We start from the raw sequence: 22,887 nt of genomic DNA on the forward strand, positions 1-22,887 counted from the left end.
ATTAGTGGCAACAGAATAGTCCCTTAATTTTAATTTCTTCTGTCCCATACCAGGGGGCTCTTCTGATATAAGGCGGAGATTTGGGATTTTTCTTTAATAAAGATGCTTGGGTTTAGAGAAGCAGAGAATCGCACTCCGACTCCAAAGCCAGCTTTGATTTTTTTGTTTGTTTGTTTGCTTGTTTTTTGTTTTGAGGGGTTTTGGGGGAGATTGTTTATTTGTTTGTTTTGGGTTGTTACATTTTGTTTTATTTTGAGACAGGGTTTCTCTACAGCTTTTGGAGCCTTTCCTGGAACTAGCTCTTGAAGATCAGGCTGGCGTCGAACTCAAAGAGATCTGCCTGCCTCTGTCTCCCGCGTGCTGGGATTAAAGGCGTGCGCCACCACCACCCAGCCAGCTTTGACTTTTAACTGAATTGGGACCACAGAAAGACCATTTGCCTTTTATGTTTGTAGAGAGTATCAAAAATGAGCATTTGGGAAGACGTATGAAAGTCTACCCCATAAGAGGTGTGCTACACCATGAGGCCAGCTTACTCTCTTTCTTGGGGCGTTTTCTCTGGATGATTCTCCTTTCTTCAGATGTCTCATTTGTCCAGTGGTCTCTGGATTCCTTAGTTTGGATGCTTTTATTCTCCTGGAAAGACAAAAACAAAATCCTGCCCCAACCCTAACCTCCTTTTTATGTAGGTTATATCTTTTTTTAAGGAAAAATGGTTTTTTGGCAATAGAAAAAAATATTGTCTTTTAATTTCAAAAAATGTTTTTGAAATTTTGAAATTAAATGTACTTTGCTATATGTGGGTAAATATACCTACTTTCCCTTTCTCTTTACATATACATAAATTCAAGGTTAAGGTATATTTACATTTAATTCACAAGGGACCATCATTTTGAATTTTAGCCTGTCTTTTTAGTAACCCTTTGAATTTGCTTAAAACACTTTAAATCTCTTAACTGGATTTTTAATACCAGACAACAAAAATATCCTTTTAATTTGAAAAGAAAATTCAAAAACTGATGTGCAAGATGGTGTGGGTCACATGACAATCTACAGTTTAACATTCTAATATGGAATTAAGACATGCGGTTTAAGAAACCCCATTTTTCCTTTCAAGCCAATAAGGCAATTGTGCCTTTGGTAAATTATCATTCAAAAATTTATTATTATTATTATTATTTTCATACCTATCAAATGAAAGGCATTTGTTAGTCTTATAACTCAGTTTGGGCTGGATGACCAAGCTATTTGATGAACTATCACCTCTTCTTAATCAAGAGGTCTCTTTTGTTCAAATCTAATCTTTATTGATTTTGAAGCAATCCATGGCATTTTATTTCCTGTGCAAACAAAGGCATAACCTCTCCCCCAATGCAATATTTCCTGACTTCCATTCTGAAGTTATGACATCCTTAAAATATATAGGCTGGTTTAATTCAGCAGGGTTTTTTTCCCCACAATCCAATGTTTCTCAGTTGCTGTTATTTTGTTCATTCACATTTAAAAGCTTTAAAGTTAACAAAGTACCACGTAATCTACTCTGGAGGTCTTTGCTACCCCTTCCTATTTCAGCTCGATTAGTTAGATTAGAGATAACTGCTTATTCTGTAGGATTGTGTGGTATGCCTGTAATATGCTTTATGTTGTGATATGAAAAAAACTGTTTCTTTTTCCCTTGTTAATTTACATTCATTCGTCCATCGTCAGCTTTGCCACGCTTTCTGCATGCTCCAGAAGGCTGGAACCTTTTTGAATTCTCTCTACAGAAAACATTGTTTCTAGGAACGCTTGCCTACGATCTCTTTGGAAAAGAGTTTGTTTGCCACAGCGAAGACATTGTCTCAGAACCTTTAGAGATTACTTCTCCTATTAAAATTGAATCATAATTATGAGATCCAATATCAGCCGTATTTTTTAATCCATTAATCTAGTGGTGCTAATCTTTAGCGTTTTCAAAAGCCAGCCAAAGATTCAATTAATATTTGTTGGATTTCTGGGCCTGATAGTATTCTATATACAGCTGAGGTCAATCTTTGCAGAAAATCGGTGAAGGCTTCTTTTGGGCCTTCTATAATTTTAATAAGTGACTCAGACCTCTTTCCTGATTCTTCAACCTTGTCTCAAGCATTTTTTAAAGATTTATTTATTTATTATATATACAGTGCTCTCTCTGTATATGTGCCTGTAGGCCAGAACAGAGAACGAGATCTCATTAGAGACGGCTGTGAGCCACCCTGTGGTTGCTGGGAATTGAACTGAGGACTTTTGGAAGAGCAGCCACTGCCCTTACCTCCAAGTCCCTCTCCAGTCCTTTGTTCCAAGCATTTAAGGCTGCTAAACAAACGAGCACCAAGGTATGGTCATCAAACTCAAGCTGCCTTCACCTAGCAGCTGATCTTGGGAAATATTAACACCTCAAGCCCTGTTTCATTCTTCCATGGCCCTAGCTTCCTCTTTCCAACATATTTGCCATTGTAACTGAGGTCAGCTTCCAATGTTGCTGATGCCAAACCTTTCCAATCTTGGGGATAATTCGGTTCTGAGTTGCCATGAGTTTATCTGCTTCACACAGGGTAAATGAACACCATATGAAACAGCCTCTTCTCAAATCTCCTCGTCTAATATTTCTATAGGATTCAAACTCTTCATAACCTAAGGTTGCTTTTCTAATATCTTTGGGCCACCCGTCTTCATTTGCATCATGCAATGACACAGTAGAGATATCTTCTAATCAGTCAGATTTTTATACTTGCTACAGTTATCAAACCTTTTTAAAGGATCAAATGTGAATTACCAAAATGATAGTAATTACCACTGGCATCATGCCAATCCCCTTGTTCATGTTTCCATTTTCAAGCCGTCCATAGTAGCACTATACAGAGCACTAACTCCCTGAATTGTGACATTTCTCATTCTTAACATGGGAAAGATTTTTCTTTTTAATATCCTTTAACTCTCCCCTTAAGACTTCCCAGGTGTCTCACCGAATCTGCTGATGTCTCAATTTGTCTGCAGCAATAGCACGGTCAGTGGTGGGCCCAAGCCCCTCTCATGATTTCCAGGTGAGAGCCTGCTTTCGGGAGTCCCTGCAAGTGGCGGCAGCCTACTTTGCATGAATTCTCCCTTTGTGTGGCAGTGCCCGTGCTGGATGCCAAGTGATGTGTTTTTTTTTTTTTTTCTGTCAGCTTAGCAACTGCACATGAATCTACTGATGTTTTAATTCCGATCTCTGGCCCTATGGCCCCATAGTCAGTACACTTCCCACTCAGGCCACGGCCTGCAGGGACTTCCTACCGGGTGGCCCCAGCTCTGCTGCCTTAGCTTTAAACTGTAGGGCTTAAACTCTCCCACTTTTCATAACTGAATTTAAGTTGCAACTCTCTGAGAAGGGCAAAACAGGTGTCTCTCCCAACAAAGGGCTATTTATCCTCAATGTCCTCACATTCAGGGCTGAGTTAGAGAACAAACACCGGGCCTAAGTCAGCCTCACAGTGTCTCAAGGACAAATCCAGCAGCCCCCTTCTGAGTCACCTCCAGACTTGCCCAAGCTTGTGCAAGCGTATCTAAAAATGATAAGACTAAACCTTAGTCAATTAAAAGTATCCTGATGCAATTGTCCCTGCAACTCCCTTTAGCTGTGCTTAGGAGCCTGCATGCCCCTCAGGGTCGTTGCCAGTTTGTACAGGTGTGGATCCCTTCATGATGGAATATTAAATTTTCTTTGATCTTACATACTGTTTGAGTCTAGGGTCTTTCTTCAGCTTTTCCTCGGACCCTGAAAAACTAAGTCTCTATCATTCTATTTACCAAAAAGACTTGGAAGTCAGATATGGGGGTGAAAACCTGCTAGGTCAGACAGGACTAGAAGCAACCAGCTGACCTTCCTCCTTAGTCGGCAACCTAGAAAGGACTCTCTTCTGTCATCCCAAACCAAAAAATGCCTGCCACATTCAAAGTCCCTCCCTCCTCCTTTCTGTGGGTCTCTCTATCCATCTTCCTGGCTCCCTGGACTCTCTAGGGCTAATTCCAGCCAGCTAGTTGCAGGCTCCACCAACTGAAACAAGGTTGATTTTAGTTAGTTAACACTGACACAAACCTGATGTTCACAGTGTGACTAAACATCTTACCATACTGGGCCAAGCATGTGGGCTATTGTGTTCATGTTTCCTCCAATACTGAAGCATTCCATCCTGCCCAGAAGCTCCTTAGACAGGAAGGTAAGGAACTCAAAATAGCTTCAGGAAGTTCCTGAAACCAACCAGATTCATAAGGACTATGCTGCCAGAGGAAGCAATAACAGCTGAGAGTCCCTCTCAGAAGAGCAGTGAGACCAGATCAGCTGCCCTAAAGAGGCAGAAACCAGCCAAGCTGCATGGTAGAGGTTTAGGTGGCTGAGGCTCTGGGAACAGACATCTCCAACCTGCTCAGCTGCCTGCAGGCTGTGCTGTGTGCTCCAGAGTCCCTGCTCTGTGAGCTGTCACCCGTGCTGGGGTAGGCTTTGTTTATGCACCTGTTTTAGTCATTTCTCCAGGAAAAGTCCTGTCACACAACAGAGGCGTACAGCTTTAATCCCCGTACTCCAGAGGCAGAGGCAGGTGGATCTCTGTGAGCTCGAGAACAGCCTGGTCTACAAAGTGAGTTCCAGGACAGCCAAAGCTATGAAGTGCGAGTTTGTCTCAAAAACAAAACAATAACCTGGGCGTTGTGGCTCAAGCCTTTATTCCCAGCACTCAGGAGGCAAAAGCAGGTGGAGCTCTGTGAGTTCGAGGCCAGCCTGGTCTACAAAGAGAGTTCCAGGAAGCCAAGGCTATTACACAGAGAAACCCTGTCTCAAAACAACAACAACAATAATAATAATAATAGAAAATAAGATCCACAGCCTTGGGGACCTGAACTGAGTCACTTGATCTCCCTGAACTTAGAATTTTTTTCTTCCTTCTTGGGAGAAGTCTCTACCAAAATTACCTTTAGAACCCAGCCTTATACCTGCGGTGTGTCTGTCTTCACTTCCATTGAGGCTTTTAAAACCAAGTGAGAAGTAAAAAACAGGAGTGGTAGAGGCCAGGCTGGAGTTTGAGCATCTCTGCAGGACCAGGTACATACCCTCCTACAGTACTCAGTGCAGGCCCACAGCCTGGACACCTGCTGATGCCCCTGGGGCCATCACCCATCCCTGAAGCATGCTCACCCCAGCGCATCCAGCAGAGGAGGGAATCACCTGTGGAGCCTCCTGCCTGGCTCATGGCCCCCACACACCCCACCTACCACACTCTAGAAGGGAAGAGTCAAGGTTCTGGCTGCAGCCAGCAGTTTCTGGAGCGCGGCCCAGTGAGGGCAGAGGGTGCTTTTGGCGACAGAGTCTCTATTCTTTTCTTCTCTTCGTTTTTTTGAGGAGAGTGGAGGGAGAGAGGGTCTCACATAGGCTTGAGTGCACTGTGTTCAAAGGACGGCCTTAACACTCCTGGTGCCCGCCTCCCCCTTCCCAGTGCTGGAATTACAGGGTTGCACTGCCACACCCAGTTCATGCAGGGCTGGGAATCAAACTCAGACAGTTGCATGCTGGCCAGGCACTCTGTGCAGCATGGCTCAGGACAGCAGGGAACTGAAGTGGTCTGGCAGCCAAAAATAGAAATAATCCAAATAAATTGTGGGAAGGAATGCCTGTGGCTCCACAAAAAAATTACAAAATGTAACCGGGAATGGAAATGGTCACCACCAGCCTCTGAGTTCGAGACGTGCTATGAGGATCTAGTTACATACTGATGGCATTCCAATTAAAATTCATATCCATAAAGAAAATGGGGGAGCTGTGGATGTGGCTCAGTGGGTAAGCGCATGCCCAGTACGTATGGAGGAAGCCCTGTTTTCCAGTCCCAGCACCGCACACAACTGTATATGCCGTGCTTAGGAGGAGGAAGGAAGCAGAGACTCAGGAATTCACAGTCGTCCTGGGCTGCACATGGAGCTACAGGCCAGCCTGGGCTACAGATGACCTTTCCGCAAAAACAAAAGGAAAATGTGGCAGTGTCTGCTTCAAAATATTGAGAAAAATCTAAAAAAGGAAAGAGAGAGAGGAAGAGAGAGAAAGAGAGACGAAGGGAAAGAGGGACAGAGGGAGGAAGAATGGAAGAAAGGAAGGAAGGAAGAAAGGAAGCCAGTCGGGTGTTGTGGTACATTCATTTAATCCCAGCACTCTGGAGGCAGAGGCAGATCTGAGTTCGAGGCCAGCCTTCTCTTACATAGCCAATTCTAGGACAGCCAGGACTACATGGAGAGACCCTGTCTCAAAAACACTTTGTGTCTGTGAGTGCGTGCGTGCGTGCGTGCGTGTGTGTGTATGGGTGTATGCGTGCGTGTGCACACTCAGAGTATCTGTGGAGAGTCATGCCAAATGGCTCTTCACTTTCTTCTCCCTGTATTTTCTGATTTTTTCCTTCAAGCAATATTCAATTAATATGAAGTTTTACTTTCTGATTATTTGTTTGAGTAATTTGGAACTACTCAAGAATTCATGTGCACACACAAACATACCATGGCACACACTTAAGACCAGAGGACAACTTGAGTGAGCTGGTTCTCTCCCTCCACCATGTGGGTTCCAGGGATGGAACCCACGTTGTTGGGCCTAGCAACCGCCCTTGCCAACTAAACCATCTCACCAGCCCTGCAAATATTTTTAGACTTACTTATTTTTATTTTTTTAAGTGGGTGGGTATTTTGCCTGGATGGATGTCTGTACACCATGTACATACCTGGACCCCACAGAGGCCAGAACAGTGTGTCGGATCCCCTAGAACTACTGGGGTTACAGACGATTGTTAGCCATCATGTGGGAATCGAACCCAGGTCTTCTGATAGAGCAATCAGCACTCTTAACCACTGAGCCATCTCTCCCTCCCTCCTTCAGAATCTCTTTTTACTGCAATGCTCTGTGCTAGTGAATGGCTAATGAAATGTGTCCGTTCCCTCGTTTATTTGTTAGTTTTCAAAGCCCAGGATCACCTTAAATTTGCTGTGTACCCAAGGATGACCAAGGATGACCTTGAACTCCTGACCCTACTTGACTTCACTCCTGCGTGTTGAAGGACCAGGTGTGTGCCACCACATGTGGTTTATGTCGTGCTGGGCATGGAACCTAGGTCTTCATGCATACTACAAAGCACTCCACCAACTGTGTCCCCAGCCCCCATTTTTCTATCTTATTTTTTTCTCTTGAGACCGGGTCTGTTCTTATAGCCCTGACTGTCCTGGAACTCACTATGTAGACCAAGCTAGTCTTGAACTCAGAGAGATCTGTGGGCCTCTGCCTCTCGAGTGTTGGGATTAAAGGTGTGCACCACCAATGCCCAGCTCCATTTTCCCATCTTTTTTTTTTTTTTTTTTTTTTTTTTTTCTTTTTTTGGTTTTTCGAGACAGGGTTTCTCTGTGGCTTTGGAGCCTGTCCTGGAACTAGCTCTTGTAGACCAGGCTGGCCTTGAACTCACAGAGATCCGCCTGCCTCTGCCTCCCGAGTGCTGGGATTAAAGGTGTGCACCACCAACGCCCAGCTCCATTTTCCCATCTTAAGTGAGATTCCCACTCTCAGTGCTCAGGAAGGGCCCTGCACACTAGAAGAATTGAGAGAACACTTAGTGGCTGAGTGTTCACATCCCAACACCTGTTGATTCTCAAGCAACTCTTTCGGTTGAACAGGGAAGCCTGGGCTACTGGGAGGCTTGCTCATGTCACATGGTCAATAAGCAACAGCACAGCAGTCAGAGTTGCTCCCAGATAGAGCTCCTCCCAGGATCCTTGTCAGGGCTCCCCACTGAGCATACCAATCCCCACATCAGTGGCCCTGCCTCCAAGGCCTGCTCTGCTTTGCCTGACATTGGTAACTCCAGGGACCCCACCTGTCATTAGAGAAGCCCACTAAGTCACCTCTCCCCCCTTGGAAGGGGAAGTCTGCTAATCAGCCATAGCTAATCATCAGCAATGGCATTCTTGACTATAAAGATGAGCTCAGCATAGCCACATGACTTGATGGCATCCAGTAGAGCACAGCGCCAGGCTTCCTACATATCTGTCACCTGGCTAGGTACTTGTGTCATCTGCCTTTAATCCCAGCACACCGGAGGCAGAGGCAGACAGATCTCTATGAGTTCGAGGCTAGCCTGGTCAACAGAGCAAGTTCCAGGACAATCAAGGCTACACAGAAAAACTCTGCACACACACACCCCCAAAAGAACATATCACTTGATTGTTTCAGACAGGCCAGAGGTCATCTTGCCTTAAAGAGGCCTCCAGGCCCAAATACCAACAGAAGCTGAATAAGAAGGAAACATTGGAAATGTGGTCCAGAAGGCTGCTTTCACCCACATCAGGCCTGGCCAGAAGTTGAGGTCTGTAGTTTCAAGAACCTAAAGTGGGCTTATATTTTGCTTAAGTGAGCAAAGCTATCTGCCAGTCACAAACCTGTCCAGAGCTGCCCGGACACACACCCGAGATGAGTTTGGATTGTGTGAAAAGCTCAGGAGCAGGGCTGGAGAGATAGCTCTGAGGTGAAGAGTACCAGTTGCTCTTCCAAATGTTTGATTCTTAGCATCCAAATGGTGGCTCACAAATACTAATTCCAGTTCCAGGGGGGTCTGGCACTCTCGGCTGACTTCAGATGGGAATACATGCATGTGGTGCACAGACATATAGGAAGGCAAGATACCCATACAATACACATAAATAAAAATGAAGGAAAAGCCGGGCGGTGGTGGCACACGCCTTTAATCCCAGCACTCGGGAGGCAGAGGCAGGCGGATCTCTGTGAGTTCGAGACCAGCCTGGTCTACAGAGCTAGTTCCAGGACAGGCTCCAAAGCCACAGAGAAACCCTGTCTCGAAAAACCAAAAAAAAAAAAAAAAAAAAGGAAAAAATAAATAAGGGACTTTTTTTAAGTACAGGAGCTGGTTGAGTTTTTTCCTGGCGTGCACAAAGCACCAGGTTAGATCGTGGTGGTGCACACACTCAGGAGGTAGAAACACGAGGGTAAAGAGTACCAGGTCCAAACTATTCTCTCAACTACATAGTGAGTTCCAGAACAGCCTGGACTACCAGGTCTCAAGAAGCAAAAGACATGAGTGGAGGGTAGGAGTGAAAGATGACAGTCTCCAGGATCCACATAAACGTGAATGGGCTTGGTGCCCTGCCTCACCCCCCCCCCAGCTAAGTAGGGATCTCTGGAGCTAGCTGGCTGGCCAGACCAGCCCTATCTGCAATTCAGTGAGTGAGATGGAGGGTAACTGAGGAAGACTCTCAGCATCAACCTTAGGTCTCTGCACAAATGTACATGTGCACCTGAACACATGCACACCCTCAGTGACATAAACAGGCACACACACACAGAGGAAACAAAATGATGGGCCTGGGGAGGTAAATCAGTCAGTAAAGTACATCTAGTACAGGCAGAGAGGGGACATGAGTTGGGAGCCCCAGAACCCATACAAAAAGCCAGGCATAGCCAGACAGTGTTGGCGCATGCCTTTAATCCCAGCACTCAGGGAGGCAGAGGCAGGTGGATCTCCGTGAGTTTGAGGCCAGCCTGGTCTACAGAGCAAGTTCCAGGACAGGCTCCAAGGCTGCAGAGAAACCCTGTCTCGAAAAAAATAAAAAATCCAGGCATGTCATGGTGCCTGCATCCTCAGCCTTCCAGAGGAAAGAGCCAGGTGGGTCCTGGAAGTTGATGACTAACCTGCCTCACCCACCCAGTAGATCATCTCAGGTTCAGTGAGCAACACTGTCTCAAAAAATAAAGATGGAGGTTGACCAACGTGGTACATGCCAGCATTCAGGAAACAGAGGCAGGCGGATCTCTGTGAGTTCGAGACCAACCTGGTCTACAGAGCAAGTTCCAGGACAGGCTCCAAAGCTACAGAGAAACCCTGTCTCGAAAATCCAAGAGCAATAAATAAATAAACATTAATTAATATTAAAAGATGGAGAGCAATCAAGGAGAGGCCACCTACATGGACCTTAGGGCTCCACACACAAACACACACAGGTGCACACCACACACACAGCTACGTGACAAAGGATGAAGGAGACCTTTCGACACCCTCTCAAAGGTCTACCTGTCCCTCACCCCAGCTCCAGACATTCCCACCATGAACACAGACCACAGGTACCACACGCAGCCCTGGATGGAGTTTTATTTTAAAGTCAAAGGCACAGCCTAGAGGGGCTGAGGCAGGGACTGTGGGTGCCCAGCCCAGACCTCCAAGGCTCCACTGGCAGCCAGAAGCATCTGTGCCCATGGGGAATAGGTGAGTGAGAAAGGGGATCCCCTTGTAGGGGAGCACCTGCCTCCTTCCTTCGCCCCACTGGGGGAGAAGCCGGTGACATCATATGAGTGCTGAATCTCAGAAACGCTCTAGAGGTCCCCCAGGGTCTCTCTCCTGTTCCCAACACAGGTCTTTGGTGGACATAATTGCACATGGTCCATAAAGCGACATCATATTGACAGATATCCTCTCCCAGGAGCAAGGCCCCAGGGGAGCACAAGAGGGAGGGCTCCTGATTTCTTCCCATGGCAACTGCGTGCTTAAGAATGGGATAGGATGCCCTTCCTTAGTGGAGTAGGCCCTGGGAGGGGGGACGGGGGCAAACCCCACTCTGCTCACAACACTTGCTTCCCTGTGTCCCTAACTCTTATCTAGTAAGACATTTTTTTAAAAAAAATCTCTGCTTATAAAAATACTTCTGCTCTGTCTGGGACTGGGCGGGGAGGGGAGGGCAAGTCCTGGGAATCAGAGTGGGGAACCGCTGGCACAAGTTTGGTGGCAGCACCGGGCTCCCCATCACAGCTCCTAAGGGGAAGGGCGACACAGTGGCGGGAGCTAGGAGGGGGACAAGGGCCCGTTGGCTCGGCGGGGTGTCCCCTTGGTGGCTGGGGCTGGTAGGCGACCCGAGGAGGCAGGCACTGGGGAGACGCGGCGGGAGGCAGCTGCGCTCCGAAGCTTCTGCTTGCGTCTCTTGGCCAGAGGCGCATTCTCCACGCTTTTCAGAAAGAAGCCCTCGCGCTTACCTCGGTTGAATGCCTGGGAAAGACGAGGATGAGTGTCCCCACCAGGCCCAGTTTGGGTTTGCTGAACCTCGTCTTGAAGTCTTGGAGCGCATCCCATAGTGCCCAGATCTACAGGCCCTCCAGGCCCCTAGCCTCCAGAGGTCAGGACCCCCTTCCTACGCACCAGGCTCCGACTACCAGCTGTTTACCGCTTACCATGAAAGTGGCGTTGAGCCCAGAGCGCACTGCAGGCCCGGAGGACTCCAGCACATCGGGCGTCCGAAGCGGAGGAGAAGAGCGCGCACTGCCGTCCTGAAGCCATGAACTGCTTCGCAGCCCTTCCAGCTTCAGTCGCTTGGCGGGGTCCACTGTCAGTAGCCCTGGTGGCGAGGAAGGGACATGTTGGAAAGAACGACTCCCTCTGTTTCCTCACCTGCCCCTCAACTAAGACCTGATCAAGGATTCGCTTGCTTCACACAAATACCACCCCACCCCCGCAACCATGCCCAAGCCCTCTCCAGCTCCGCACCTCGGACCAGCTCCTTGGCTTCCTCTGACACACCCTGCCAGGCTTCTCCGTCCAGTGAGAAGCGCCCTTCACGGATCTTGCACATGATCTCAGCTGCCTGGCTCTGCCCGCCCTGGCCAGAGGACCCTTGGAAGGGAACCTGTCCTGACAGCATCATGTACTAGGAGGACAGGAAGGAGTGAGACGGGTCCAGGATGCAAGACGGAAGGCCGCATCCTCAACCCACCTACAGCACCACTGCCCTCGCCACTATAGGGACCCAAGAGTGATGGGCCTTCAATCCCAGTATCACAGAGACCCTGCTTCGCATGCTGGCCTCAAAGACACTGCTACCGCCACTAACACACCTAGTCACCCCAGATACCTCCAAGAATCTTACCAAAATGACACCCAGGCTCCAAAGATCACACGACTCATCGTAGCCCTGCTGTGCCAGTAGCTCTGGGGCTGCATACTGTAGCGTGAAGCAAGGCGTCTGCATGGGTCCCGCCGGGCTCTGAGGCCGCAGTCGCGCGAACCCAAAGTCGATGATCTTTACGGGAGCCTCGGGTGTGTCATCTGCATACAAGATGTTCTACAGGAGGGAGGTGAGCAACAACAGTCAGCGGCAGCCCGGTGCAGGTGTCAGGCATTCCTGCCCAATCGCCCAGGCCCGCGCCCACCTCCGGCTTGAGGTCGCGATGCACCACGCCCGCCTCCTCGTGCATAAAGCTCACGGCTGACACCAGGCTGCGCAGGATCTGGCTGGCCTCCGATTCGCTGAAGAGCCGCTTCTTTCGGATGCGCTCCAGCAGCTCCCCTCCCCGCAGCAACTCCAGGACCAGGTACGTGTGCAACTGTGGAAGGCACAGCGGGTCACCACCACCACCTGCCGACCTCGTATCTCCGGAGCCCTCAAATTCCACTCCTGAACACGTTTCCAGAACCTCCTTATCCAATTTTACTCCATGTCCTCTAAGCTCCGCCTCCTGAGCATGCTCCTTATATCCCATCCCTCCTCCATCCTCCCCACAGTCCTCAGGTCCTACACCCTTCAGATCCCACTTCTAGGGTCTCCCTCTTCGCTCCCATCTCCCACTCCATAGGCCACACCTAACAAAAGTCAGTCACCTGGTCATGAAGCACCTCATGCAAATTCACCACGTTAGGGTGTGACTGGCACAGGCTAAGGGCAGCCACCTCACGCTGTGTGTTCTCCTCCAGCCTAGGGACAAAGCGGGAGAGGTTACAGAGGCCTACCGGGCCCTTATCCCCAGGTCTCTCTGTGAGCCCTGCTCAAAGCCAGCTCCCACCTGCGGCTGAGGATCTTGACAGCGAATTCCTGGCCGCTCTGTCGCTGGCGACATCGCCGACACACAGAGAAGCTCCCCTGACCCAAAGCAGGCTCCCGAAGGTCCAGCTCATACTGCTGGAAGAAGGGCGAGTCCTGGAGGCAACGGGTGGTGGTCAGGTTCTCACTCCGGAGTAGGGTGGCCATGTCATGGCCGATGGCCTCCACCCAAGTCATACCACCAGCAACGGGTAGAACCAGGCCAGAGTCCCCCAACCCAGAGGACTCCAACAAAGCCAATACCATCGCCATCCCAGGCCAGCCCACCTGCATCATGGCACTCCTGGCAACTGCTGCCCTGCCAGGCCTGTGTCCAGCACCAGGTGCCTCCAGCACATCTGTCATCACTGCATTGTTGTGGTCGAAGAGGATGGACGGGGCCACAAAGGAGTATCCCTGCAAGGATGAATATCAGGGTCCCATGGGGGCTGCTGTGCAAGTCAGTGCGCAGGACTGAGCTCATCACAGGGAAGACCTCCACAAAGGGGTGGTTAGGAACTCTTACATCCAGGTGTGCACAGCCTGCATGGACACATTTTATTTCACCTTGTTTTATAATCAAAGGGCCATTGTCTATCCTCCTAGGGTGTGACACCCCACTTTTCTCATCACATGAAGTTCCCCACCTGCAGAGTACCTAGCACAGCCTAGTGGCCCAGGATTGTACAGAAGGGCTGCACCTGCGGTCACACACACACAACTAAATTCAGCAGTATCTTTCAAGACAAGGTTTCTCTGTGTAGCCTTAGCAATCCTGGAACTCACTCCGTAGACCAGGCTGGCCTCGAACTCATAGAGATCTGCTGCTTCTGCCACCCAAGGGCTGGGATTAAAGGCATGCACCACCACCACCACCTGGCAAAAGCACTATTTTTTAATTTATTTATTCTGTAAGTGTGGGTGTTTGCCTGCATGAAAGTTTGTGCACCACGTGCATGCAATGCCCTCAGAGGCCAGAAGAGGGTGTCACATCCCCTAGAACTGAAGTTGTATATGGTTGTAAACCACCATGTAGGTACTGGAGATTGAACTCCTGTCATCTGGAAGAACAGCAGTGCTCTTAAACATTGGGCAATCTCTTTAGACCCTAAGCAAGGGTTCTCAGCCTGTGGGTCATGACCCCTTTGGGGTGGAATGACCCACTCACAGAGATTACCTAAGACCATCAGGAATATCAGATATTTACATTACGATTCCTAACAGTAGCAAAATTACAGTTATGAAGTAGCAACAAAGATAATTTTATCATTGGGGGTCATCACAACATGAGGATATTAAAGGGTCGCAGCATTAGGAAGGTTGAAAACCACTGCCCTAAGGCAATGTTTTATATAACAAGGAGATGGTGGAATGGAAAGGAAATGAAAAGCCAGGCCTGGAGGTGCAGGCCTATATTTCAGCTACTCAGGGGTCTGAAGCAGTAAGAAAGTTCAAGGACAGCATGAGCAACTCATCAATGCCATGTCAAAATAAGGCTTTGTGGCAGAGCGCGCATTAATACGAGTAAGGCCCTATGTTTAATCCCCAGCATATAAAGGGGGAGCAGGGGTGGGAGAGATGGCTCAGCAGCTAAGAACACTGACTACTCTTCCTGAGGACCCATGTTTGATTCTCAGCACCTACATGGTAGCTCACAACTATCTGTAACCCAATCCAAAGGGATATGACACCCTCTTCTGGCCTCCTTAGGCACCAGGCATGCTCTGGTGCATAAACATTTAAACAGACAAAAAAAAAAAAACCTATGCACATAAATACATGGATGGACGGACAGACGGACAAGACAGACAGATAAAAATTTTGGAGGGTGAGCAGATGTGACACAGCTGTGGCAGCTCCTTAACTGACAACTTCAGGCATCCCCTAGGAAGTGGAACTGTCTGTGGAGCTGGGTCCCCAGCATGACCAAGGGACTGTGCAGTGACTTTGCCAGCAGGACTGAAGCAGGCAGTAGTGTCCTGAATCCCCTCCATCGGGGTCTGGTGAGTTCCCACTCACCTGAAAGATCCTAGAGTCCCCAGGTGGAGGGCTGCCAGCAGGGGAGTAGACAGGCTCCAGCCGAGTGAATTCCTCTGCAAAATTACCCACGTCCAGCTCTGAGCGAATCTGGGGCCGGAACGGGGCTGGGATCTTCCTGGCAGCCAAAGCAGCCCAATCCAGACCCTGGGGAGGAAGGGTCAGGGGTAAGAGGTGAGAACATGGCTGAATCACTCTAATTAGGGCCTTGAACGGCTGACCTGAGTTACTCCATTTTGAGTCTAACTGCAGAGAAAGAATGGCTTTACATCTTGTTAATACAAGAAAATATCTGCCGTCTGCCAGCACAGCCAGGGGCACACGCTAATAAATGTTTGTATCTGATAAAGAAGGACACCTGAAAATATGCCTATCCAGGAGCTCAGCTCGGGGCATAGTGTGCTTCCCTAGACTGCACGAAGCCCTAGGTCCAGTCCTATCCTAGGACTGGGGAGATGGAGGCAGGAGGACCCGAATGCAAGGTCCTCCTCAGCTACATAGGGAGTTTGAGACCCTGGCGGGATATGAGAAAAATCAGTCACATGAACATATCACATTTAAAGGAAGTCCCTCACCTGGGACTACGAAAAGAAAGATAGATCCCACGACCAAAATGTGTTCGGTCTGCTAAGAAGTCACTGGGTCATAAGCAACAACCTCATCCAGGAAAACTGTCCCGGCGGAGGACAGGCTCCCTCGCAGCCTCTCCTGCAGTGACATTCAGCCTACTTCAGACTGGGCCCAGAAACCGCCTGTTGCCTAGCCCTGCATCTGCTCTGTGCCTTCAGGACAACCTCAGCAGTAGCCTCTTTAACCCTTTCTTAGTCTTTCTACATCCTGAATACTTGTATATCGTGCGGCATGTGGACCAGTGATTGGAGAGCTGATATGACCCGGACGGGACTGAAAGGGAGGTGAGATGGCTCCAGAGGTAAAGCCACTTGCCACCAAGCCTGACAACCTGAGCTCACTCCCCGGGACACGCACAGTGGAAGAAGAAAGCCAACTAACTGTCCTCTCGCCTCCACATGCATGTCCTGGCTTTTGGTTTACTGAGACAAGGTCTCTACACAGCCCTGACCTTCCTGGAACTCGCTGTGTAGACCAGGCTGGCCTGGTACTCACCACTACACCCAGGGCAAAAACAAGTTTTAAAAAAAGAGTGCTCGCTTCGGCAGCATATCTACTAAAACTGGAACGCTACAGAGAGGATTAGCATGGCCCCTGCGCAAGGATGACATGCAAATTCATGAAGTGCTCCATATTAAAAAAAAAAAAGGATAGATTAGACTAAAGAACCTGTGGAGGCTAGGTGGTGGTGGCGCACACCTTTAATCCCAGCACTCAGAAGACAGAGGCAGGTGGATCTCTGTGAGCTCGAGGCCAGCCCGGTCCACAGAGCCAGTTCCAGGACCGCCAGGACTACCAAGAGGAACTGGATTACCTGACAGTCACCGACCAATCACACTGATGCAGCTTGTGAGCTTATTGTCCCTCAGTAAATTCTGACATTGTGGAGAGATGCAAAGGAGTCCGTGTGTTCCATGTGTTGCTGATGCAGTGTACAAGAGGTCAGAGGACAAGGTGTGGAGACCCCACTTTCCTCCATCTACCCTCGCTGGGCAACTCCCCAAGGCTGTGACCTTGAAGTAGGCGCCTCCCTGCCCCACTGCCTCCCCTTTGCCCTTAGAGAGCTTTCACTTGCCACATTCTGGGTCCCTGAAATTGTGTGGCAGTGACATCAAACATCAACAGGCTGGACTGGAGAGATGACTCGGCTGCTGCTCGTCCAGAGGACCCAGGTTCAATCCCCAGCACCCACAAAGCAGCTCACAAGGTTCTGTAACTGCAGTTTGATGCCTTCTGCCCTCACAGACACTGCACACACATTGTGCACAGACAAGTAAAAATAAATAAACAAATATTCCTGAATAAAAAACACTTTTCTTTGAATTTTCCACTTCTGGGAGTGAGCACCTATCCTTCTATGTGGGTCCAGACTAATGTAGCCGAGCTAACTAATCTCTACCCAGCATCCATCCTCCCTATCTTTTCTTAGCACCATAATCTTAACACAACCAAGAGGTACCATCTTACAAACACTTCCTTTAGCTGGCTGTGCCCAATAGCTTGCAATCAAATGCTGTCAGGTGGAGCCTAGGGAAGTACCTGGAAGGAAAGGCACCAGTAGCTGACAGATGCCCTCCCTCCTGCTGCTTCTTGCCTGGGAAGCAGTCTAGATAGCAAGAGCTTCAGCAGAGTCACAAAGCAACCCTGGGATTGGGTGCCACATACTAAGGATGGAAGAACAAAAAAAAAAAGCTTCGATTCTCAAAGACAACTTCTTTCTCGCCATCACCCACCCATCCACTGTATGTGAACATATATATGTGTGTATGTGTTCGTCTGTGTGTGGTGTCAGGTGTGTGTGTGTGTGTGTGTGTGCGTGTGTGTGCGCGTGTGTATGTGCATGCATGAGCAGAAGCCTCCAAAGAGCTTTCCAAAGAAAGAGAAGAAGGAAAGGAACACCCCTTCCAAGTGTCACGCCTCAAAGACCTTGGGGCTTCTGCAGAATGACAGGTGAGAGTTCTCCCAGCATCTAGTCTGAGTTTGGGGGTATTTCAGAAATTCCCTGAAGGAAGTAGACCCTGCTCATCTGCATCTTGGGCTCCACTCTTGCCCACACCTCCGCCTAGGGCCATGTTGGTCTGAGAGCAACCCAGGAGGCCCCTCCTTGGCTGGGATCCCAGCAGGAAGTGCCCACAAATGGATGCCCTTGCTGCCATATCAGACAGATGCCAACTAGGATGCCTACATGTAAACAGAAGAAGGCAACAGCTGGGAATCCAGGCAGTGAGGTCTAATGTGAAGGCTCCATGCCAGTTCCTGCATTCTCAGGGAGCTGCCCAGTAAGAGTAGCCTGAGAACGGCAGGGTCTCCACATTCTGCCCTTTGACCTCTTATTGTGTGCAACATCAGACAAACATGGATACATTTATGCTACCCACGCTGCAGCCCAGCCTACGGAGGTGGAGGATATGAGAGGCAGTCATAGGTTAAAACTCACCTGGAAAAAGGGGTGGCTCTTGACTTCCTGTGCACCCTGGGGACCCGCGCCCAACCTCTTCTTAGGGTCTTTACACAGCAGCCTCTGTAGCAGGTCCTGTGCCACAGGCCCGATCCGGAGGGGGAAGGGAGGGGAGCACTTCAAGATCCGTCTGGGAGGATGGGTGGGGGTGTCAGGGGCAGCAAGCCCCCTCCCAGCCCAGCCCAGGCAGGCCATATAGCCCTCAGCTGCCCTCCATGACCCGTACAACATACCGAGACACCTCGGCCTGAGTGTTCTTCTCTCCCTCCAGTGTGAAGGGCGAGGCCCCTGTCAGCAGCTCGAAGAGCAGGATACCCAGGCTCCACCAGTCCACAGCCTATGGGGGCAGGGCCAGAATGAAGGCCCTGTGCACTCAATTTACCCCGCCATCGTCACCCGAATAACCCACCTTGCCATGTCCAGCCTTGCTTCGGATGATTTCAGGGGCCATGTACTCGATTGTGCCACAAAAGGAGAAGGTCCGCTCTTTCTGAGAAGCCGAGAGGACCCATGTGGATACCTTAACCTCTCCCATGCCCCAAAAGCCCTAAAGGCTTAGTGCAGAGTTTGCTCTCAACGTTAGATGATCCCGAGAAAACAGTGGGAACCTCTGTACCCGTCCACTCTGCAGCCCTCAGGGTGCTGATCCGGAGGGAGCAGGACAAAGGCCTGGCTGGCAGCACCATGGATCAAACTCCCCACCCTCTCACCTCCTCTGTCAGAAACTCCTTGCTCAGCCCAAAGTCTGTGAGGACGATGTGACCTTCTGAGTCAAGCAGGACATTCTCTAGCTTCAGGTCACGGTAGATGATGCCCAGCTGGCAGAAGCAAAAGGGACATTGAGTGTTGCCTTGATAGACACTCTACACAGCCACAGCTTTGCGGGTTCCACGTGGGATAAAGAGGCATCTTGAAGATCTTTAGCCTGCAGGGTAATCTCCAAGACAGGCCTAAACCAGGGCAGAGTTCGCTACTAGAAAAGCCACTAGACCCAGGCCTGTAAGCTCACACCTGTCATCCTAGAACGTAGGGGAAATGGCAGGAGGTCAGCCTAGACTGGTCAGCAATTAGCCAGAGGGCTGGGCTACAGAGTGAGACCCTGTTCTAAAACAAAGCCAAACCAACCAAAAGAGAAAAAAAGAAGAACCGGCTAAGGCTGGGTGTGATCTGTCAGTGGAGGGCTTGCCTAGCGGAGGCCCTGAGTTGGATCCCTGGGAACACACAAAACTGGGCTTTTGTGAGACAGAGGAGACAGGATCAGAAGTTCAAGGTCAGGGGCTGGAGAGCTGGCTCAAAGGTTAAGAGCACTGACTGTTCTTCCAGAGGTACTGAGTTCAATTCCCAGCAATCATATGGTAGCCCACAACCATCCATAATAAGACCTGGTACCCTCTTCTGGCCTACAGGCATACATGCAGACAGAATACTATATACATAATAAATAAATCTTTTTTAAAAAAAAAAAAGAAGAAGAAGAAGAAGTTCAAGGTTCATTCTTGACTACATAGGGAGTTCAAGGCCAGCTCGGGCAATGGGAGATGCTGGGGGAGGGAGTTAAACAAGAAGGCTCAGCAGAGAATACCTGCAGGGGAAAGTTTGACAACCCAAGTTTGACCCCCAGAACCCATGTAAGGTGGAAGGAGAGAATTAATCTGACCCACACACATGCTGTGACACATATGCACCTACACACATCGCACATACAATAAAAAAATAAATAAACAAAAAAATAAGAAAGGCATAGAAAGGGGCCACTGACATTATAAAGCGAAAAGGCCCTGTGGCCAAGGTCTCCAAGAGCAGTGGGGTGAACAAAAAGCCCCATTTCAAAGGCCTTGAGGACTGAGGTCTGAGGTCACCACTTGAGGAAGTCCAGTGAAGATAAGCCTGAGTTCCTGTTTAGAGGAAAGCCCCTTCCAGAAGGAGACCCTACCAGGAGGTGCTGGTCATCCCTGAAACAGGAAGCCCCTTATCAGGCGCAGGGCAGTCCCCAGAGAGCAGCCAGAAGCCAGGCCCCCTCTTACCTTGTGCAGGTGTTCCAGGGCCAGCACAATCTCACCCCCGTACACTCGCACCTCAGCCTCCTTGAAGTACTGGCGCTGGTAGAGGTGAGTGAACATTTCTCCACCGCTCACATAGTCTGGGGGTGCAGGAGAGGTTGAGATGTCCCCCTATAAGGTGGCCTAACCTAACTCCCGTCCCCCTCCAAAGCCAGGATGTGACAGGCCCTCACCCAGGATGAGGTGCAGCTTGGCATCCGTCTGGAAGGCGTAGTGCAGTGTAACCAGGAAGGGTGCCTGGCGCACCAGCTCCAGCACCGAGCGTTCGGTGCGGGTATGCTCCTGTGTCTTGGCACGCTGCACCAACGCCGCCTTGCGAAGCACCTTCATGGCATAGAGCTTGCCCGCATCGTGCCCACCCGCCTTCCGCACCAGGAACACCTTCCCATAGGCTGTAGGAGCAGCAAGCAAGCGGATGGAAGGTGGGCTGTAAATGTGAGGGCGGTGCAGACTGGTGGGAAGAGGGGTGCTGGGGTGCAAAAGGCTGACAGAGCCTTCTATGGAAAAGGTGAGCACCTCCCTGGAGGGTGCTAAGTTAAGCCTAAGAAGAGATGTGCAGTGCAAACTAGCCTGGGGAGCTTGCAACTCCAGAAGGCCTGCGGGGCGGGGAGGGGGCGGGGCACGTGCAAACCTGGGATGATCAGAGAGCTGAGAAAGGATGAAAAGCCTGGCACCGGAGGCAGAGGCGCGCTCCCAGACAGCGGAGAGATGTGCAAACCCGGACTGGGGGATTTGCAAAATACAAGAGTGGGGCTCTCAAGGGGAGAAGGGGAGAAGCTATACAAAGCTCTAGGGAAGAGTCAAACCCCCAAAGAGACGAGGAAATCGCGGCAGGGGGGCATGCACGCACAGGACTTTGCAGAGAGAAGTGATGTCAACGTGGACGCCCTACAAGTGGGCATGGAACCCTGGCATGGTAGGGCGGGGCGGGAAAGGGGAGCTGTGCCGGGAAAGGGTGGGGGGACCTCTCCAAAGCCAGGCCCAGGCCCAGGCCCAGGCGGGTGAGCGGGCAGAAGGCCCAAAGCACCATGCCAGGGGCACTGGCCCAGTGAACGCGGTTCCTCACCTCCCGTGCCCAGCACCTTGAGCAGCGCGAAGTTCTCCACGCTCACCTTCTCCTCATGCCCAGTCAGATTGGCTGCGGGCACAGGGGGCCGAATAAGCTCAGCGAGTCGCTGACTCTTGCCACCCTTCCGGGGCAGCCGCTTCGGGATCCCGCACCCACCTTCGGTGATCTGCAACTCCACGGCACAGCCCTCGTCCTCATCTTCGTCTCCCATGGCGGGCGGGTCTCTGGGGCCCGCGCGGCTGGGGCTCCGGGCGGCGCCGGTTACATGGCGGCTCCGGCCGGGGCGGGTGCTTCCTGGTGCCGCCTCCAGGGCCGAGCGGGCGCCGGCACCGCCTCCCGGCTCCCCGCCCCGCGCGTCCTGAGTCAGGCGGCTGGAACGTGACGGAGCGGGGCTGTGGGTGGGCAGCTAGAGTGGGTGGCAGGGTCTCCCCAGCCCCGGGACCGGCGAGAGTCGTGCAGGGTCTTTGGATGACACCTGGCCTCTGCTGGAGTAAGCAAGCCTCCAAGCCAGGTGTCTGCACAGCAGGACGTGAAGGGCACCAGAGGTTTATGTCTCATGATTTTGGGAGGGCTGCCCACCCGGGCTCTGAGAGCCCTCCCTCCCACGTGGCAGCCATGCCTCTTCTGCTCCTTTTAGTCACTTGACACAAATCATAGCCCACCTCCTTCTTTAGGACCACACCTTAACCTCAGCAAATACAGCAGAGATCTTTATATTCCCCGGGACACAGGAGTCCTAGGCTCTTGATGCTGGGCAGGCAATGGGTGGGAGGGGTCTTGAGAGTACGCTTCAAAAACAGGAAGCCACTTTTCATTGGTAAAGGTGCTTTTGCCCCAAAGGAGACCATCTGAGTTGGATGCCTGGTTCCCACATGGTAGAAGGAGAGAACTGACTTCCCCAAGCTGTCCTTAGATTTATATGCCTCACCCACATACAATACAAGCAAAGGACATTATATAAAATAAATGTAATTTCAAAAAAATTAAAGAGGGAGCCTGCAGGGCTGATTGCTCAAGGACCCAGCTCCACCTTTCCCAGGGCGCCCCACCCTCCCTGGGCAGCCTCAGGTGCCCTGACTCACATCCTGCCACCCAGCCTAATTGTCCCTGTACTAGTTTGCTGAGATAAAACACTCTGACCAAAAGCAACTTGGGGAAGGGAGAGTTATTTGGTTTACGGGTTATAGTCCATACTCGGAACTCAAGGCTGGAACCTGGAGACCGGAACAGAAGCAGAGACCATGGAGGAACACTGTTCACTGGCTTGCATCCCCTCCCCTGATCAACCCAAGCCCACCTATCAAGGGATGTAGCACCCGCAGAGAACTGGGCCCACCTACGTCACTTAGCAACCAATAAAATGCCTCTGAAGACACGCCCATAGGCCCATCTGATGGAGGCAATTCCTTGGCTATGAGTTCCTTCCCTCTTCCTAGGTGTCAAGTTTGACAAGTGAACTATGGTATTCCAGCCCTTGTCAACTGTGGCACCCAAGCACATCCCCAAGCATAACCTTTCCTTTCTTGTTTGTTCCCAAGATCTCATGTTAATATCACAACATGAAAGACAGTCCAACCGGACAATGGTGCATGCCTTTAATCCCAGCACTCAAGAGGCTGAGGCAGATCTCTGTGTTCCAGGTCAGCCTGGTCTACAGAGCAGGATGGAGAAACCCTGTCTCAAAAAAACCCAAACCAAACAAACAAAAAATTATAGTAGTACCTTAATAGTCGAAGTTATCTTTTTTTTTTTTTTTTTTTTTT

The 22,887-nt window shown here is 50.3% G+C and overlaps 1 protein-coding gene and 1 non-coding gene across 2 annotated transcripts; one reads left to right on the top strand and one right to left on the bottom strand.

Moving 5' to 3' along the window:
* Nucleotides 1-10,138: 10,138 nt before the first annotated feature.
* On the bottom strand, nt 10,139-21,438 carry Rps6ka4 (ribosomal protein S6 kinase A4). Its single transcript, XM_005351825.2, has 17 exons — nt 21,281-21,438; nt 21,122-21,193; nt 20,229-20,447; nt 20,020-20,135; nt 18,706-18,813; nt 18,405-18,485; nt 18,229-18,332; nt 17,975-18,125; nt 14,890-15,054; nt 13,159-13,287; nt 12,854-12,987; nt 12,672-12,765; nt 12,224-12,397; nt 11,941-12,135; nt 11,562-11,721; nt 11,249-11,412; nt 10,139-11,066 (listed from the first exon to the last, which is right to left on the bottom strand). The coding sequence occupies exons 1-17, from the start codon at nt 21,333-21,335 to the stop codon at nt 10,866-10,868; spliced, it is 2,322 nt and encodes a 773-aa protein (XP_005351882.1). The 5' UTR covers nt 21,336-21,438; the 3' UTR covers nt 10,139-10,865.
* LOC113456598 lies at nt 16,070-16,176 on the top strand. The gene has a single exon (XR_003377357.1). It is a non-coding gene; the product is annotated as a U6 spliceosomal RNA (small nuclear RNA).
* Nucleotides 21,439-22,887: the final 1,449 nt, after the last annotated feature.

The sequence above is a fragment of the Microtus ochrogaster genome, chromosome 8, assembly GCF_000317375.1.
Source record: "Microtus ochrogaster isolate Prairie Vole_2 chromosome 8, MicOch1.0, whole genome shotgun sequence".
Classification (NCBI taxonomy): Eukaryota; Metazoa; Chordata; class Mammalia; order Rodentia; family Cricetidae; genus Microtus; species Microtus ochrogaster.

Coding starts and splice junctions, on each gene's coding strand:
- Rps6ka4 (XM_005351825.2), bottom strand. CDS start 21,335: ATGGGAGACGAAGATGAGGACGAGGGCTGTGCCGTGGAGTTGCAGATC. Junction 18,126..18,228: donor ACTCAGGCCGAGGTGTCTCG/GTATGTTGTACG, acceptor CCATCCTCCCAG/ACGGATCTTGAAGTGCTCCC. Junction 12,398..12,671: donor ATGAGGTGCTTCATGACCAG/GTGACTGACTTT, acceptor TGCCTTCCACAG/TTGCACACGTACCTGGTCCT.